The sequence below is a fragment of the Pimephales promelas genome, chromosome 20 (assembly GCF_988280905.1).
Source record: "Pimephales promelas chromosome 20, fPimPro1.hap1.1, whole genome shotgun sequence".
Lineage (NCBI taxonomy): Eukaryota > Metazoa > Chordata > Actinopteri > Cypriniformes > Leuciscidae > Pimephales > Pimephales promelas.
Window position 1 is genome coordinate 21,925,621 of NC_142788.1, and position 14,159 is coordinate 21,939,779.

Genomic DNA, 14,159 nt, shown 5'->3' on the forward strand with positions numbered 1-14,159 from the left:
CAAAACGATTGATCATAATAAAAAACGAAATCATATGCATTGCATGGCTTTAGATTCAAGACAGGAAGTTCATACCAAAAAAAAAGGAGAGATTGCACAGTCGTGTCCTTTAGTGACCTCCTCTGTGTCTTCATTTTTCAAGACTCTCTCGGGGTTCCAGTGGAGTCTTTGCCGGGGATGCAGGAGAAAGGGGGCGTATTGCATAATGTCCACCGAACAGAGACCAAATGAACAGAGGAGCCTGCATGTACTGTCCAAGTGTGTGCTTAGATCTGCTGCCTTTCTCTGAGAATCAAAGGACCCGTCCATCTTTATTCATCATCTACCACATCATTCTCTACGCACATATTTCACTTCTGAATATTTTTCCTAAGTCAACCAGCTTGGATGTTCTGAACTACACTATGCTACACTACTCAATAGAATAAATAGACATCTACTGATTTTCTAAGATCTAGACCGAGGTCTGGGGTTTTTCAGTCAACCGCTCCTAGCGCTAACGGATGTAAAAGCGACACAAAAGAGAGTGATCTCGAGTGTCTCTTCTGCATCTCTCTGTTTCCCTAGAGAGATGCGACTATGAAGTCAGCTTCTAAAGCTCATTTCGAACCAGCATTCGGAAAGAGTCGAGCATCCTTAGACCTTCCCCACAATCCCCTGCTGTGAGTCTTGACATGGTGGAACTGCGACAGAGATTGTGGTGTTTTTCTCTTGCAAAGATGCCAAAGCCAGACAGGACAAGTTGAATACTACGAGAAGCGTACTGATGTAACGTGGTTTTTGTCTGTTTCTCAAGGTGCATAGGGGTTGAGGGTGCATTTATTCAGAACAACAGAAACATTTAACTGTAGTCTTTGTGTGTTTCGGGGGTCTCTAGATAGTTGCCTAACTCATTCCAGCATGTCTGGCTACGATGTGACTTCTGCTACCTCACAGTATGAGTTATAAATAGAGGGAAGGAACAAGGATGTCAGATACATACAATATTGCTCTATTCCAACAATCCCTGCATTTGTCCATTCATCCACCAACAAATAAATCTCTCAAATCAAACGAACGGAGATGGAGGAGGCAGTTAAGGGTGGTGAAAAGAGAGTTGGAACGCCAGTTGCACTTTGCTTCGTGATTGCTCCCACTTTGCGACCCTTCTGCTTGGTTTGATGATTGAAGTTGTTGTTGATGAGCCGATTCTAGTCATTTCTGTGATGTTTCGCTATTTTTTTTTTTTCGTCGTCACAGTGTGCTTTTGGAGGTGAGGCTCCGGACTGGCTGTGATTGGCTAAGGGGGGTGAGGGCGGAGTCAGTACGGCGAGAACAGGATCGGACCGTGTGAGGTGCGTATGGGCCCCGGAGCTGGTCTCAAGATGGCGTGACTGAGGGGCGGACCCTGCAGCAGGTGATGATGCGGATGGGTGGGGGCTGCTGCGCGGAGAGCCAGTTGATTGTTGGAGGCGGCCGCTGCCATTGCCGCAGCAACGGCCAGAGGACTCGGCAGGAGACCGGCGCCTAATGCTTTGGTGAGATCCTATATAAGATAAAAATGTTATGACTCAGCGATTTCATCCAGTAATTTGACATCCAATTATGAAATATAACTTTCAGTGCATGATAGCACATTTAAATTAGGATTGTAACCAGTATCAGGTTCGGTTATCACTTACAGCAAGGTCAGCTCCCCTGTGCTTCTTGTGTCGGCTCAGGAGGGGGTTTGGCTTTCCTGCCACTCCGTCCCGGTGCCGTCGACTTGATATGTGCTGCAAACATAGTCCATCGATGACAATTTTATTTAGTATAAACAGCATGGCGGGCATATTAAAGCACACAGACTAATGTTATTTCATGATATATGAAGACCATAACCCTCGCTCACCTGTTTGAGCTGTAGTTCTGAGTTGACCCGCACATTGCAGATCTCACAGTGGAAGGTGCGTTCCTGAGTATTGGGGTCTGAGGCCCCGCCTCCCTGCTCCCCGCTGGGCTTCGGACCCAAGCGAGGGTATGCCTTAATGGGGCCCAGTCCACTGCGGGCTTCCAGAATGGTTTTGTGTTTAGTGCCTGAGGAGCACAGAGAAAAACAAAAGGTGTTTTTTATCAATGAAAACCCATGCGCATACTGTCTAAATGTTTGGGCTTGGTAAGATTTTTATGCTCACCACGGCTGTATTTATTTGATCAAAAATGCAACAATATTGTGAAATATTATTACTATTTAAAATAACTGTTTTGTATTTGAATATATTTTCAAATGTAATTTATTCCTGTGATACAAAGCTGAATTTTCAGCATCATTACTCCAGTTTTCAGTGTCACATGATCCTTCAGAAAGCATTCTAATATGCTGATTTGCTCATCCAGAAACACTTTTTTCTTATTATTATCAATGTTGAAAACAGTTCTGCTGCTTAATATATTTTTTGTGTAAATTGTGATCGATTTTTCAGGATTCTTTGATGAAAACAAAGTTCAAAAGATCAGCTTTTATTTGAGAGAAAAAAAAAAAAACACTTTTAAAGATTTAATGCATCCTTGTGAAGTAAAAGTATAAAAGACCCCAAACTTTTGAACAGTTGTGTATACATAAATAAATAAATGTTAACACTTTAGTGTTTAGTTAACTTATTAGTAAGTACTATTAATTACATATTAATGTAGAGATTATTCTGCATGACCATATTCTACATCCTTAATTTTACACAATACCTAAATTAACCTAACCATTAACAAGCAGTAATTAGGAGTTATAATTAATAGTGAGAATTTGACCCTAATCTAAAGTGTGACAGAATTAATTAATTAATTAATACATAAAATAAAATTACAATAACAATATAAAATAGAATAAAATGAGAATATTATGAAATAATAAAATATAAATATATTAAATGGATTTATCTAAAGATAATATGAACTGTAATATCCAGTCGCGACCACTAGAGGGCTCTTGAATCTTCCACTTTTAATCATCCTTGACTGCAGCTGCTCAGGTCAGGGTCAGGGATGATTCTTATTCCTCCTGTCCACATGTCTAATAAGCAGTCACACCATTTTTTTATTGGAATGTTTTGCATTTGTAAATCATATCCTTTTTGAATTTCATCCAGGTTACATGGGCTGTTCATAAATTAAGTTATATTGCTTGGCTTTATATTTCAAAACTTTGTTGCAAACCTGAATTCTTCAAGTCTTTGAGATTTTTTTTTTTAATTTGGCTGTCCTCATTACAACGAAGCTCATCAATTTTCCATTTCCTGTATTCTGAGCCATGCAACACATGGTTCTCCTTATATGTTTCGCCGTCATGTTCCTGGCCTCACAATGTCAATGCTAAGCTATGGACACACACAAAAAAAAAACACGTGATGTCCACATGTTTGGGTTCCTTAGGAACTAATGACTTTGTTTTGTTCTTAACCAAGAAAACATTGGAAATGTCACACATACTCTTGCCAAATCAATAGCAGACATTTTCATTTTCTCCCTTTGACCAAAAGTTCACCTTAACTTTGGGTTTGAGTAGACAAGGCAAGAAACTAGCACAAATGACCTCTGTGCTGTTCAAAAATGCAATCTTTCAATAGTTACTCTAAAATTTGTTCCAGACAATAAGTGTGGCTAGTTTCACTGTGTTACGGCCATTTGTAAATGCCGTCTGAGAAATAAACAAATAAAACAAGAATCGACAGCTGTGTCTGGACATAGAGCTGCAGAAATAAAGTAAGCTAAAACTCTCGTGACTTTTATCTGTGGCTGTCTGCACAACATATGATTTGATTTTTGGCTGTGGTTAGGAGTTTATTTAGGGAATGGACTGTATTGATTCCAGATTATAAATTCACGCTTCCATCGGCAACAACGCCCTGATATCACTCATAACTTGTAATGTTTACTTTAAAACTTTAGTCGTGTTCCAAGAGGAACGACTTCCATGTGGCTTCATGTATCAAAGTGTAATTTTCAGTCCACATAAACAATTGTCAAATACTTTTTTTGGCCTGGTGAAAAACAGACTATTTAATCAATAAGCTGCTCAACATGAGAAATTCCTAAGCATACTGAAACTATGACTGCAGTGTTTCCAGATAAATAAAAGAGGAGATCAATATTAAAGAGAGTTGTGTGTGTGCCTCTGCAGCAGAGTCTCCTCAACATCCACCTTGGTCTCTTCAAACAGGGTTGTTTGTGTTGACACAAACTGAATAATAGAACAGAATGAGATCTGCTCAGGCATCCGATATACTACGAGAAATCGAACGCTAAACTAAACACTACAAGCTGCACTGCAATTCAAAAACTGATCTACTTCATTTGTTTTTGTGCACACCTTTGGGGGAAAACCAAGAGGTGCTATAAAGTCGTGTATAAATCATGAGCGAGTGAAAGCTTCTAAAGATGGCTGTTTTAGAAGTTTAAAGGGTTTTTTTTCTGTGATGAACATAATTGCTAGTGTGCCTTGAGCTACGCAAAGCATATTTCTGCTGCTCACAGAACAAGATCAATCTTGCAGACTCTTCTTAAAATAATTCATTCTTTGGAAGTCATTTGTAAAAGTATTGAGAAAGGCAACCAGAAGGTCCGAATTGCCAAATTCAACTTTAAGTATATGTTATTTCCCAGTTTGTCAGCAAATTTATAAGGAACTGAATTGAAAAATGGTCCAACTCTATGAGATTTAAATAGTGGTGCACGATATATCGGCCGCCGATATAATATCGGCCGATTTGGTCAATTTTTTACACATCGGTATCGTTCCGATGTCAAAATAGGGCCGATGTGAACAGGCCGATGATCATTCCCTGTGTATTTGACGTGCGTGGGGGCGGGGATGTTTGTTTTTGCACGCGTATTAAAAGCGCAAGTGCGTTTAAACATCAAGCACACGAAGACTGGAACTGGTGAGCTGTTTTCTGCCAGCCTTCCTAATGCGTAATGCATATCCCGCCAAAGCCATATTTGACCGGTAAGTGATGTAGATGAGTGACTGGTGCGCTTGTTTAACTGAGGGAACGAGAGTCAATTAAAGCACCGGTCACGCGCGCCGCCTTCAAAATGTCTTTCGCTTGTTTAACTCAGGGAACAAGAGAGAGTGAAAGCACCGGTCACGCGCGCCGTCTTCAAAATGTCTTTCGCTTGTTTAACTCAGGGAACAAGAGAGAGTGAAAGCACCGGTCACACGCGCCGTCTTCAAAATGTCTTTCGCTTGTTTAACGGAGGGAACAAGTGTGAAAGTACCGGTCACGCGCGCCGTCTTCAAAATGTCTTGCTCTCTCTCCCCCTCACGCATGTTTATGAATTGAGTTGACTGAATATCGTTGAGAATACACGATGGTAAAAGGTCGGAAGACCGAAGTTTTTTTCTTCTGAACTACTGGTTGTGAATTGTGAAACCACACTTTCAATAAACCAAAAAAAAAAAATCTATCGTGTTGATGAAATGTTTTCTGTGTCGACTGTCGAGACCATAGACTGTAAAAATAGGTCGAGACAAATCTCCTGCGATGTTCTAAACTGCATGGATAATCACACAACGTGTGCCGTGGTTCCGTTAATGACACGTCCGATTCGCGAACTAATGACTCCTTTGAACCGATTCACTTTAATGAATGGTTAAAACAACTGATCTGTCCAACACTGAGCTCAAGATACATAAATCAGAAACACTTTACAATAAGGTTCCATTTATTAAAGTGTACATTAAATGTACACTTTAATAAATGGAACCTTCTTGTAAAGTGTAAGGTTAATAGATTAATAGAATGTTAACAAATTTTGTTTACATTCTATTAATATTAGTTTCTGTGGATATACTCCATGACAAAACTACCCCAGTCATTCTAGAATGATTCATTCTTTCCAAATAGAGCAATTCAAGTAATCTGGTGAAATTGTTTTTATATCACAATATATATCGCAGAAAAATAAAATATCACAATGTCATTTTTTACCAATATCGTGCAGCCCTAATCCTCGCTATGTGTTTTCTATACAGGGATATCGACATCGGTAAATATCGGTATCGGCCATAACAGCAATGTTGATATCGGTTATCGGTATCGGCCACAAATTTTCACATCGGTGCATCACTAGATTTAAATAATAAATAAAAGGATCAGTCATAACTTTCGCATCTTCTCCTATCAAGAATGCATGTAAGATGTATATTTTATGGAATAACGAATATAAAATTTCTATATGGAATGCTTCTTAATAATAATAATAATTTGTTACATTTATATAGCGCTTCTCTGGGTACTCAAAGCGCTTGAATATATTGCATTAAGCCATGAAAATAAAAAAATATGGCAAGCAATTATATATATTGCTTGGTGACAGGAAGATTTATATATAATGGAATATAAAATGGAAAATATTCATGGCTGGTAAATTTTCTCAATGCACCTGCCACCGCCAAAATGTAAATTTTGCGCCATAAAAAGTACCATTAACGAAGCAGATGAACACAGTAGTACACCTTTGCATTTGCTTTTTATGTTTTTCCGTCATGAAAAGTGATTGTGGCATCATATTGTTGCTGGATATGATACTATGGAGTCTCACAGTGACTAATATGATAGTACAAAGTCACAGCATTTGGGATTATGTACAATCTATCCACCTCTAAGTACCCATTGGAGACTCAATAATGTGTTGTGTAATAAGTCAGAAGGATAAGTTATTTAGTCAAGATGAGCTGTCTCTAAATTTAATGTTTACCTTTATTGTGGGCCTCCAACTGGGAGAGCGAATTGACGGCCACTTTGCACAGTGAGCAGTAAAGCAGCTTCTTGGCTTTGTCCTCTTCGGTCTCAGGGTTGCTGGGAGTGACTGATGGGGCCCCAGTGCCAGCCTGCTCTGGGTTAGAAGAGCCACAGCCGGGGGATGAGGAGGTGGCTGGGGGTGGTTGAGGGTTAGCAGGGGTGGACAGAAGGGGACATGCAGAAGGACCGGGGGATTCTGGGGTAGGGGGAGCAGAAATGGCCACGGGCCCCGAGGCCACCGCGGGTCCGTTTAACTGTGGCGCTGGCCGCGTCTCATCTGCAAAGCAAACAACAAAATGACATATAAATGGAGTATTTCTGGAAGTTAATGAGCTCTGCTGTTTCATGTTTGAAAATAACAACGCTGCTATGCAAGAATTCAAGAGCTTTCAGTTCATGCCTCAGAAATGTGTTTTTTCCTGTAAACCTCAAACCAGGCGTACCTCAAATACCTCATCTTAAAGTGTGCAACCCCAGCCTTTAGAGACCACATAAAAACAAGTTTACAAAAAATTGACTTCATAAAATAAAATGATTTACATATGTTTGTATTTTTTATGAGCCATCGCATATTGTTTAGTTTAATTTCTAAAGTAAAATGGGAGATGCTGAGAAATATGTAACCATACCGTTTAAAGTATTCAGGACGTGAAATAGCAGTCTTTGCTAATTTAAACATGCTTCTGTTGACTGACATTGAGACTAAGTAGGTAGAGCAAGCAAAACTCATAATAATTGCCTCACCTAAGGCTGTTATGTGTGACAAAGAAAAAAAAATACCTTTAAACTATCTTTAAAATGTTTTGTCACTGATCAAAACTACAGTAAAAACAGTACAATTTTGAAATATTACAATTTAAAATAAATTTAAAATGTTTTCAAAAATAATATTTCTTATCAATGTTGAATGCACTGAACTGCAGTTGTGATAATTTACTCACCCCCATGTCATCCAAGATGTCCATGTCATTCTTTCTTCAGTCGAAAAGAAATTAAGGTTTTTGATAAAAACATTCCAGCATTTTATAATGCACTTTACTGGGAACCAAACGGTTCAAGGTCCAAAAGACAGTTTCAGTGCAAACTGTTCAAAGGGCTTTAAACGATTCCAGGCGATGAATAAGGGTCTTATCAAAAGAAACGATCGCTCATTTAAAAAAAATAACAAAGTTTAAGTTTTATAAGCTCAAATGCTCGCCTCGCTCTGTAATGAGATGCACGTTTGTGACTCTCCTGTTTGAACTCGTTTATAAAAATGAACAAATCTTTTTCCAATTCAGTTCATTAATTTCATTTGTTGAATGACCCAAATGACACGAAAAAAGATTCGTTCATATTGACAAACGAGTTCGAACAGGAGAGTCACGAACGCGCACCACAGACCAGAGCAAGGCGAGCATTTGAGCTTATAAAACTTAAACTTATTTATTTATTTTTTTAAATGAGCGATCATTTCGCTTGATAAGACCCTTATTCATCGTCTGGAATCGTTTAAAGCCCTTTCAACAGTTTGCACTGAAACTGTCTTTTGGACCTTGAACCGTTTGGTTCCCAGTAAAGTGCATTATATGGAGAAAAATGCTGGAAAGTTTTCATCAAAAACCTTCATTTCTTTTCGACTGAAGAAAGGATGAAATGGACATCTTGGATGACATGGGGGTGAGTAAATTATCAGCAAAAGTTTTTTTCAAAGTGAACTACTCCTTTAATATTCTTCAATATTTTTTTTCAGGATTTTTTGTCAGTCAGTTAAACAGCAATAAAAAAATATTTTGTAACATTATAAATGTAATGTACTGTCACTTTTGATCAATTGCGGAATAAATGCATCCGTCAGATATTTTTAAATCATAAACCCCATGACCCGTCAAAAAACACCAAATATTAATCAACACACACATCTCGATTACAACTTCAGAATGGATGGGCCGAACCATGTGGCTCGTACTCAGTGCAGGAGTGGTTCAGAAAAGCCTGAACTTGTAACTCTGAGCTCATTTTCTTAGTGCTCAATACACTCGTCAGGCCATGTGTCAATGAGAATCAAACCCTTTACCTGACATTGTTAGCATCAGTTAGCCTACCCTATAGGTAAAAACATGTGCAATAGCTTTGTCATTAACTGTACATTGGGTACATTGCTAAAAACACCCTAAATGGGAGCAGGGCGTTACAGAGTGAATTATCTTACCCCATTATATGAGACAACTAAAGAGCAAAAATCGTCCTTTAGGAAGAATCTCATGGGGGAGTAAGCAGTGACTTTACTATTTCCTTATGTTTTTGTCATTTCAAAACATTTGCCCGCAACATCTTACATAAACTCTTAGTCATTCGAACTCAGTGTCTCCTTAAGAAACACACTGTTCAGGTTTTATTCACCATGACATTTGAAGTTCAACTGCCTTTGCAGTGGAGGCAAATCCTGAATGGCAGGTGTATAAGAGCTGGTTAGAGGCAACCAGATCCCTCATTTAACAGGAAACTTTTCCCTCTCTCTCTCTGTTCGCGGAGCAGATGAGCAAGGCTTTAGCTCCTGTCAGAGCCTCTAAAGATCATCTGGATCAAAGCACGGGTTGATGACATACTGTTCTTTTGGAAGATGCAGGATGTTACAGCAAACCCTCATGTCATGGCCCTTCAAAAAAAAAACACCAAAAAACACCCAATATAATTAACTCTTTGTGCAATAGCTATTACAGCATCAGAATGGACGGGCCGAACCATGTGACTCGTGTTCAGTGCAGGAGTGGTTCTGAAAAGCCTGAACTTATAACTCTGAGCTTATATTCCCACTGCTCCTTTTCCACAACACACCCCATTCCCTTACAGGCCCCCCACCCTCTAACAAACACACACTGCGTGTGTAATGAAAAATGTGGGTTTGGCCGTGCACATGTGGTTTGTGTTAGCAGATCGTGGTTCAGGGGGTGGAGGAGTGTGTAATGGGGGATTTCAGAATTCTTCATCCTCTGGCCGGCTGCCATCCACCTCACTGACATGCCCCTCATGTTTGCTGCAATGTGCGCCCGTCTGCCCTCCATTTATTCTTGCTTGCATATTTGATAGTGCGGTTACACAACATGCACTCTCAGAGGACTCATATTTAATGCTTAAATTAACACCCGCTTTCCTTCAACTGCTGAAGGAGTCAGCCGCTGTAAACACAAGCTATTAATGATGTAAATATTTTCATGAAAGTTCAGATGTCCAACAGAAACCCAAAATATTGTTTTAATTTTGCTTTAAATGTGCAAATGTTGAAAATCAACAGTGGGCATGGAATCATGGGCATAGAGGCAGGGACAGAGCTGGTTGGGATGTCACAATTATTTTTACTGTTTTGATAAATGTTATACTACCATTCAAATGCTTATAGGGTCAGTATTTCTTTAATATGTAAAATAATAATAATAATGTATGCACAAGGCTGCATTTATTTGATAAAATATACAGTAAACCAGTAATTTTGTGAAACATTATAACTATTTAAAAATAAATTTTAATGTTGATACCTACAAAAAAAAAAATCCTGTGATTTTTAGCATAATTTCTCCAGTCATCACATGATCATTCAGAAATCATTTTAATATGCTGATTTGCTGCTAAAGAAACATTCCTTATTATCAATGTTGAAAACCGCTCCTTAATATTTTTGTGGAAATGGTGATACATTGAGACAGTTTTTTAATTCAACATTTAAATGAATAAGCGTTAATAATGAATAAAGATACCTTACTTATCTGCCATTCATGATTTTTGGTTGAACCGTTTAGCTTTGAATACATGCCGTTCGGTATTCTAATCCACCCTAATATACATTTTGATAAAACAAATAGAGCAATATCACACGAGACTAGCAGTGCAATATGGCTGTATATCTGCATGGTTGTAAAGGACAATATAGTAGCAGAAAAACTATTTTTACCATAACTGATAGCAAGGTACAATGGGATGTGGAGAGCATGTCAAAGCTGTTTATTTAAAACATAAGAAATTCTTTTGGATTGTAACTTAATTATAACACACAACTGTCACAGTGTCTGGTTTGTATTTCCCTGGGTAACCACTGGAGCTCCTTTTCCTCTACGGTGTCCAAAACTTATTTACTACATTTCCCATCATCCTGTTCTGTCACTCACTGAGTCACTGATCATCACACACAGCTGTTTCCCATCACCTTGTTAGTATCTGTGTGTACATATGCCCTGTTTGTTTCAGTGTTTGTCACGGAGTCCTTGTTATATGTCAGGTCAGTTATGTAATTCTGGTTGGCTGTTTTGTTCTTGTGTTTGGATGGTCTATTTGGAGTTTGATCCTTGCCTGGACTGGTTGTGAGTACAGATTATCCTAATAAAGATAATACTGATGGATTTTTCTGTTACCCGTGTGTGTATCGTGACAACAACAGCCTGAAAACACCTGCAGAACAATTGGAAAAAGCTTTGTCTATTAGTCACATCAAGCTGTGAGTTATTCCAGTTATTGATTAGGACAAAATTGGCCTTGACAATAAGTGTAAATGATGCCTGTGCATTTAGTAGAATTATGATCGCTTAGTTACAGACTCCACATACAAAACCTGAACCCACAAGAACAATCTCTCAGTGTCCAGACAGTAAACTAATCCTGCTATTAATGCTGCTCTGGTTTCACAGCCACTGACAGAGCTATAGCGGAGAAGATGGAGCGTGATGTGGTGAAGGAGGGGTCTGGTTGTGACCCATCCAGGTGGATCAGATATTCGAGGGGTCAGGTAGAAAAGAGGCCGGCCTTTACTCCACTCCTACCCTGCCCACCATTAATGATTAAAGAACCCTGAAACAAGATGCCTGCATGAGCTTTGGGACTTATTAATTATGGAGATGGGTGCATTCATTTGCCTCACTCAGATCGCTGTTTCCCAGTTGCATCTTAGAGCAGGCCTGTTTACCAAACAATCCTCTTGTTTCTATAGAATCTGCATGTAAAAATGTGGAGATTCTGCCACTTTACCTCAGCAGAACCATGTTGTCGGAGATGGAGAAAGATCTAGCAGGGAATTTAATGGCACTTCAAGTTTATGCTGTGAAATATGGAGGCCCAGACGAGTGTCGTGCAGCCTTCTGTCTTTATACAATCTCCAGATGTGTAGAAGACTGCTGGAGACGTATGGCTTCATTAAGCAGAGTGACTGTGCAGAAGTGGATCTTGGGGACAAACAGAGTGCTAAGACGGTTCAATGCCAAACCTCCTGCCATCCATGCTATTATGGGCCCTGTTAGCTGCGTTCAAGCCTTACAAACAAAGAATAAACTAGAATTTACTAGAATAAAAGCGTCCCTAACACGGGAAATGTAAATATAAGGAATAAGCAAACATCATAATTAGATAAACTACAGGTGAAAGTCCTTATAAAAGAGCTAAGAATGTATCTAAGTACAAACTATATTTATGTGGAATTAATAGTGTAAATTATACTATTAATATTATTTAAAAAAAATCTATTTTAATATGTTAAAATGTATTTTTTTTAGCAGCCATCTTCAGTCTTCAGTGTGACAAGATCCTTCAGAATGCATTCTGATACTATTTGCTGCTGCAAAAAACTAACTGAACCCAAACTTTTGAACGGCAGTGTACAAAATTTTGGGGAGGGAACTATCCTTTTAAATTATCAATGGTTCAGGAGACAGTCAAGGAAACATTCAGAAGGCAGCTGAAACTCTATAACCACTAAAAAGGTGACTCCATTGGCCTGAGTATTGTCTTTCTACCTCTAAGAAACAAAACTGGCTTTACTGATGCGTGAAAGAAAATCATCAATAAATTACATCTCCGGCAGCTGAGGTCCAACACGACATTGGGTTTCTCATGAAGCGTGGGAATTCTCCCCTTGAGCTTTCACATAAAAACCCACACCGAGAGAGAGAGCAGAAAGCTTGATGTGTAGACATGTGAGATATAATGATTAGGCCCAAGTACCAAGCCCTGATGCATCCCCAATATCTAGTTGCATGCTTGTAAACTCTGACTGGAATGGGGGGGGGGGGGGGCAGAGATGAAGAGAAACACACTCAGAGAGCTCTAAACTTTTTCTAAATAAATTTACACTGCACGATATCACACACATATACACACACTTCTCTACACGCTGAGATTGCAATGTCCAGATGGAACTGCAGCTGTCATGACTCAAGGGGTTGGCAGCTCAATGAAGACTCTGTTGTGAAACTAGTATTATGGGCATTAAAACAAAGTGATTGTCGGGATATACAAACAAGCGAGCCACCAGCCCGCTAGGGGTCGGGGTCATGGGAGTGAGCTTTGGATGGAAAACGGCATTCTTTCATATGTATCTGGTTTCACATTTAGATCATGGCCGGTTTGTTTTGGCTCTCTCCCGCTGGAATTTTTTTCTCGGCCTGAGGACTGTAGACAGTTTTCTCTGGACAGGCAAATCCCTCGGTGAGAGACACGGCTATACTATCATCTGTGACAGGGACCATGAGCAGGATGAGGGGGAGTTGGGAATTAAAGCAGTCATTCTGTAATCGTAAAAAAGTTTGAGTTTAATTAATTTACTTGTCTCATTTAAATATCTTGACTTCACTTAAAATGTTAAGTTGTCCTGACTAAAAATATGACACTAGATTTCAAATTTCAAATTCTATTCTATTTCTCAAAGAATCACTAAACAATAGTTTTGTTTTGTTTCACCAAAACAGTAAGCAGCACAACTGCTGCCAACATTGATAATAAAACAAAATGTTTCTTGAGCACCAAATCACCGTATTAAATTTAAAGGCAGTTAAATTTAAACACTTTAAAGCTTCTCATAAAACATCTACCAATTGTGAGGGTGAATGGTTTGATACAAATTAAGCTTGGCAATGATGGAAAGTGCAGGGAGCGGAGACATGGGGAAAGAAAACCAGCATATAACAGGCACCCACCCTTTGGCAACTCTTCACCCCCATTTTATCTTACCATCATTATGATCTGTCAGTGTTTAATCACTCATTAAACCAAGATCAACTGTGATGTTTCCCTTCTCCCTCCTAACTAATCCTCAGACCTCTGAACTTTTTTATATTCACAATCTAAGTCTCACAAACGTCCTCTGCTCCAACCCATCCTCCTAATCCCAAAGTTTATTCTGATGCAGAGACAAATGAGCTTTTAATACCTATTAACCCTGCACACAGCTCCATAAACACATCAGCTAGGCCTTCCTAATAAAGCTGTAAATCAAGTGGTCATGGTCAGTCACGCCACTCTAGTAAAATTAGGCTCTGAATAAGGTCGTCCATGTTCAAGACCTTTACACAGACTTCCTTAAGATGTTTCAACAAGGATTGCACCATCTTATATTTCATAAACTAGCTATTTTAAATATTGTTCTGGGACTTAGACATGTTGTCT

The 14,159-nt window shown here is 39.0% G+C and overlaps 1 protein-coding gene across 2 annotated transcripts in view; it reads right to left on the reverse strand.

Annotated features, from left to right (window-relative positions):
• Nucleotides 1-1,208: 1,208 nt before the first annotated feature.
• znf385a (zinc finger protein 385A) overlaps nt 1,209-14,159 on the reverse strand; it is a 68,057-nt gene continuing 55,106 nt past the window's right edge. For both annotated transcript variants that reach the window (XM_039652201.2, XM_039652202.2), the window contains 4 exons: nt 6,712-7,032; nt 1,871-2,055; nt 1,662-1,754; nt 1,209-1,525 (listed from right to left, as the gene is read on the reverse strand). In XM_039652201.2, coding sequence (XP_039508135.1) covers nt 1,301-1,525; nt 1,662-1,754; nt 1,871-2,055; nt 6,712-7,032 — 824 coding nt within the window. In that variant the 3' untranslated portion in view covers nt 1,209-1,300. The remainder of the gene's footprint in view (nt 1,526-1,661; nt 1,755-1,870; nt 2,056-6,711; nt 7,033-14,159) is intronic.